At 47.5% G+C, this 5,674-nt stretch overlaps 2 protein-coding genes across 2 annotated transcripts; one reads left to right on the forward strand and one right to left on the reverse strand.

Moving 5' to 3' along the window:
- Positions 1-555: 555 nt before the first annotated feature.
- On the reverse strand, positions 556-2,435 carry EV420DRAFT_1489358 (uncharacterized protein; the record flags this gene model as incomplete). The annotated part of the gene is made up of 9 exons (XM_060470689.1): positions 556-798; positions 1,082-1,101; positions 1,153-1,303; positions 1,456-1,471; positions 1,525-1,650; positions 1,725-1,827; positions 1,854-1,974; positions 2,212-2,327; positions 2,360-2,435. The coding sequence occupies 9 exons, from the start codon at positions 2,433-2,435 to the stop codon at positions 556-558; spliced, it is 972 nt and encodes a 323-aa protein (XP_060321494.1).
- Positions 2,436-5,076: 2,641 nt separating this feature from the next.
- EV420DRAFT_1489359 (uncharacterized protein) lies at positions 5,077-5,671 on the forward strand (the record flags this gene model as incomplete). The annotated part of the gene is made up of 1 exon (XM_060470690.1): positions 5,077-5,671. A coding segment is annotated over one exon (595 nt), but the record flags the coding sequence as incomplete, so codon positions are not given.
- Between the last annotated feature and the right edge of the window lie 3 nt (positions 5,672-5,674).

The following is a 5,674-nucleotide window of genomic DNA, read 5'->3' on the forward strand; positions in this document are numbered from 1 at the left end:
CCGAATGCACCGCCGGCTTCCCAGTCTGAATCCGATGATTCCTCGGCCACGTTGGCTATTTCTCCCTTCGAATCCAGAAGCCTTTCCATCACTATCTGATGACTTCTTCTCAGGGCATTTATTTTTAAAGTGTCCCTCCTTCCCACACCCCCAGCACAGTTTCCTGCCGGGTTTCTTGCCCTTCTTGCCACTGCCTGAGCTCAAGGATACAGACATGGCTTCGTCTTGCTCTGAGTCCTTCCCCTTTCCAGACTGATGGCTGCACTTGGCTCGCTCGCGCTCCAGCCTGTCATATTCCTTGGAAATGGCTTGGATCAGGTTCTCAGGATCGACTTCCTTCGTGGAACTGAAGAGTTTTGCTGCTGTGAGGAGAGTCGATGCATGCTTGGCAAGATAGGGGGGGATAGAGGTGAGAATCAGTTGAGCGGTAATCCTTCTCCTTGATGACAACACCTGACAGAAGCTAATGACTCCCGTTTCGTTGACAGGCCATCAAGAAACTCATGGACATTGCCTTTGGGTGGGCAACGCGACTCCAAAAACTGCTGCCGAAGGTCAGGTCTGTGCGTAGCCGCTCTTATCGGTGAACTCCTTTTCAATTTTTGCCCAGGTGACAGCGACTGTGGGAAGATGCTGGATCTTCATAGCGACTGAGTCAGGGATCTTCGAGAGCAGGAGGTTCTTGGCTACAGCCTCGTCTTTCTCCCATTCATCCAGCTCATTGACCAGAGCAGTGGTGGGGGCAGAGAGAACAGGGTCGGGGCTTGGATCCATCGAAGTGGTCCCATTTCCCTTTGGCTTGGACACCAGTGGAAAACATGGAGGTAGAAGATGGACCAGTTATCACTGGAATGTGTTCAATGTGGGGACATTCGACAGGCAGGGCCGTAGTCAAGGCAGCAATGGCAGAAGTCATTGGTATGAAGGATAGAGTAATTCTCAGGGCCGTATAACCTCTAAGAAAGTGACACGCGTTCGTTCGTAGGACCTAATAGTATACACTGTTAGCTATATTGTAGACCTCACACAGCGTAGCGATAAGCAGAAACGTGGTGGTAATTCACTGTACCTAATAGTATACACTGTTAGCTATATTGTAGACTATAGGTACCAATCAGTAAGGTAAACGAAGTAATATGAACAGATACTCACCCTCACACAGCGTAGTGATAAGCAGAAATGCGGTGAGGGTGTCCGACAGTCCGTAGTTAGTATATAACGGTAACCAAGTCCATCCCAACATAAAGGGGTATATAGCTCGGCTGACGGGATACGACGGAGCTCCTGCTTGCAAATCCAACAACTTGAACATGAATACAGTGACTGCGATAGCACTTTCAGCTGACTGGGAGTCGAACTTTCGATGAGACAATATATTTTCTGGCTGGCATGGAGTACGCAAAGATGATGATGAGGGGAGGGCAGAAGTAGATTGAGTTAAGAAGGCTCCCTCACCTGACAGGATGACAATCTGCCAATCAGATGCAAGACCCACCCCTTCTTCGAGTTAAGGGATGCATGCACCTTGTCATCACTGGCACATCCTCTTTACCCCCACTGTCTCGTCGCTTCACCGAATGTAGAGTGGCCCTTCCAGTATTCTGACATGACGCTTGAGTTGTGCTAGGGGGATGAATATGTTGGTGGTATCTAGAACATAAGTGAAAGATGAGAGGGAAGGCATATGTGCTCATTTGTCAAATCCTTTGTTTTATGCTGCTGACGCTGTTCCTTGCAGGATATCAAGCATCCATGTCAAATTGAATTCAGTGGAATTTGATCTGACATCTTCGTAGTAAGTTTTACTCCTACGATGCTTCTTCATCACTTTGACGAATATGTGTAGTCATTACCTTTGTAGTCAGGGCATGGATTGTGGACCACTACCAGGGATTTGATGGCTGCGTGCCTTTCTCCAACCCCATTTATCAGCCATTCATCTCTCCTATTCAGGTGTATTTTGACAGTAAGATCCTTGATGTTTTTATGTTATATCCTGCTGTTTGACCACTGACACATTCATAGATCACTGGCAAACACTATGAACACACCCTACTATCCTCGTTCAAATATTAGTTGTCATGGGTTCTCTGATCGTACATTCCTAGGATTCTCTAAGGGGCTAGCTAACACTTTCTAATATAGAAAATCCAGCTTCTAATGCACCAAAATAACCTCCTACACTGCCCATGCCCATATTACATTACATACCTTTCCTAACGTGTTCGCCCACTCCTCTGACAAAGCCAGGATCCCAGACATAGGCCTCAAAGTAGTCAGCCTCATCCAGCGCTGGCTAGATGACTCTGTCATCAGAAGTCGCCTGCCTACACACACAAGACAATGTTCCCAGGCTAACCTTCAGAAACATCACTCTTCGCTTTTGCCAACCTACTCCTTCTGCCAGTTTTCCTGTAGAATTGTGCCTCCCACATTGTTTAAAAACCAGACAGCACTCATTACCATGGATGCGTAGCATTGTTGTCAGTATCCCAACGCTGTGCCATCAAATTGGCTTTAGAATTTGTCAAGAACAATGCTGGTATGTGGTTCGGGTCTCATTGGCTGTTTTATTGTCTGACTCACTATATTTTAATGCCAGCCATCTCAGTCGTTGCCCATATTATCCCCTCCCCTGCTGCACTGACAACATGCCACCCATCCATGCAAGTACTACACCACATTGCTTAAACGTCAAAGACCAACATGCAGAAATCAACGACCTGCTGCATGAGCAGCTGGGGCCAATGATGCCTCTGGAACCGACGTTCAACCCCTTGTTTTGCATGGGAAAAGGATGTCAGGGTCACGTCAACATTTACATTAGAGTCAAAAAGTATGTATCTGCACTGGACGATTCCTCGTTCCATGATTTTGGTAGATGGCAGCAAATGGTACATGATCCTATCTCCATGGTGACTGAGTTACTTATAAGTTCCAGTGCATGGTGCACAAAATCCACGCCTTTCTTTCACTATGCCTGCCTCTAATCACATTGTGGCAGAACCCCAAAATCCAGGATTTGATGGCGTTACAACACACCATTCATCCTCGACCAAGGACTACCCCTGGGGTGTCGAGTGTGTCTTCCCAGATCACTTCGTCTTCCCCATCTTTGGGATCCAGTACGATGATATGAGGTCATGGTCAGTGATCCATATGGAAGTCTCCAATGCGCTATTTGTCTTCTCCCTCACCTACCCCTGTACATCATGGCACCGTAGAATCTCAACATGTACCCCAGCCTTTCTCTGCACTTTTGCGTCTGGAGGAACCCTATGAGGTGAACACCAATGACTTCTTCATTGAGGTTATCTGCTGGCTTGATGTATGTGCTATATGTGTATTGAATACAATGTATAAACTTACTGTTTTGCAGAATGACAATGCTCCACTCCATGTCGTAATTCCAGCTCACAGTGGCCAAGTCCATCTGCAAAGCTGCCATGCAATTCTCAGAGCTGCAGGAATAGAGAAAACCAGAATGTTCAGTTGATATATACCTGTGGAACACCAGTGGCAGCCATGCTCATGGTATGAGCCTTTTGCTGTCAAAGAGGGAGCAGCTCTCACATTGTGCAGGGATGGTGTTTTAGTGATGGCAGATTGGGCTGATCATGTTGCCATGATCATTGCGTAGTTCTTTCTCTCTGCTGTACTCTCCCTGACTTTATGCATATATTTCAAGTTTGTTTTTTGTATATACATTTATGACTATTGGTACTACTATTAGTCATTTGTAGATTTACATCGTCTTATCCCAGAGATATTCACCATACTGTTATCTTTGAGTCTTTTTTTTTTTGCCACTATTGTTACCAGAGGAGGCTGGAGAAATGCCACCAGTTCAAGCCAAGGGTAAGTTTCTATTGTTTGTCACTCAAATTTCCCTGTTTGATCTTCTCAATAGTCAACAGCTCCTACCATGGCATGGGAAGCATGCATCACTCAGCTCAAGAGCAAACTAGATGGCCGCATTACAATGATCTCAACATCCAGTGTGCTGGTGACTGGTCCCTGTGGTGAATCTAGCAGGATTGTGTCTTTGCCTGCAAAATCTATAGCAGTGAAATGCCCACCCCCACTGCCTTCACACCCTCCACCACCTTCCCCAGATGCTCCTAAAGATAAAATTCCAGCAGAGTCAGAGAATGCGCAAGTTCAATGAAAAGCATCCACTCCTGCATGACTACTATTTTGCCCGTAAATATGATTGACGTATGGGTTCACTGTGTCCTTGTGAATGGGGTAACTGCATCATCACTTGTCACGATTGCTACAAGTACCCTGTTCAATGCACCAAATGCTTCATTGACAACCATTGTTACAATCCTTTTCACTGGGCATTAGTATAGGATGATGTTAGGATTGTGCCAATAGGATTGCGGCAGTAAGTGCACATAGCGGAATGCCATGGGATGCGTTGGGCATAGGCAAAGCTATTAGCAATGTCACCCCTGAGCTGAAGCCCTAAGATGGGTACAGACGGAAGTCCACGGGGTGGCAGAGATGAGGTAAGAGATAAGTCCAACGGATCGGAGTTCCGTGGACTGGAGAACGAGAGTTAAACTTAGAGTCAGAGAGAGAGAGATTGGGCTGAACCAAGTTGATATTCGAACTGAGTATCTACAGTGTAATTCTAAGGCTTATATACTAGTTAGGAGTCCAATCTAGTTCCTACTCGGAGTGGTCTACATTCTAGGGTTGTCGGAGGATGTATTCTACCGGTCGGTAGCCGATGGGGTCCGATGACATGTTCGCTACCGATGTCAGGCTATTGATAAATTGTAATGGAGAAGTGAAATATAAAAAGGAATATGAAAAGGAATATGAAATAGAAACTGGGAATCTATGGATTCCGGGCTGTGGTTTGTTGGATTGAGTGGAGGTCGGGTTTCCGTCGGCATGCTCGTTACAGTATCCCCCCCTTAGCGTTCTTGCCCTCAAGGACGCAGATCCTGATGGCCGGGTGTGACCGCGTGGAATTTTTTCAGGTTGGTCACGTGGCTTTTCACCTCTTAGCTTTCTACCACCACCATCTCCTCTATTTTCTGAATTTCGTCCTCGTCGTTCATCATGTCGTCAACCATTGAGTACCGTGTTTCTGTGACGCCTGAACCGTACGAGCCTGCCCCGACGCCCGAAGATATTCGGCCTGAAGACCTGGAAGCCTTTTATGACGAGCGGGACGCCGCGGAGAAAGCTAGGGAGGATGCCGCGGAGGCTCATGAGGCCTGGAAAGCGCAGAAACAAAAGGAGGAAAAGAGGCGGGCTCTGGAGTTGGAACGGCAAGAGAAAAAATTGGGGCAGGAGAGGAAGGTTGCAGAGGCCAAAGCAAGGAAGGAGAGGGAGGAGCAGGAGGCCGCAGAGAAGAAACAGCAAGAGGAGGCAGAGGCCAAGGCAAAGGCAGCGGCAGCGGCCGCGGAGCAGTGGAGGTTGGAAGAGGAGGCCAGGGCCTTGGAGGAAAGGAGGGCTGCAGAGAAGTTAGAAGGTGAGGCCAAGGCCAAGGCTTTGGTGGAAGCTAGCAAGGCCGCGGAGGCAGAGAAGGAGAAGGAAGATGGGAATGAGGGGAGCAAGGTTGGTAGTGGGTCCGACGGAGATGACGAGCGGGAGAAGGCCCCGAAGGAGAAGGTGTTGAGAAAATTGGTAAAGCAGAGGAAGGATAGGAAGGGTA

Source organism: Desarmillaria tabescens (genome assembly GCF_030435595.1).
Source record: "Desarmillaria tabescens strain CCBAS 213 chromosome Unknown EV420scaffold_244, whole genome shotgun sequence".
NCBI lineage: Eukaryota > Fungi > Basidiomycota > Agaricomycetes > Agaricales > Physalacriaceae > Desarmillaria > Desarmillaria tabescens.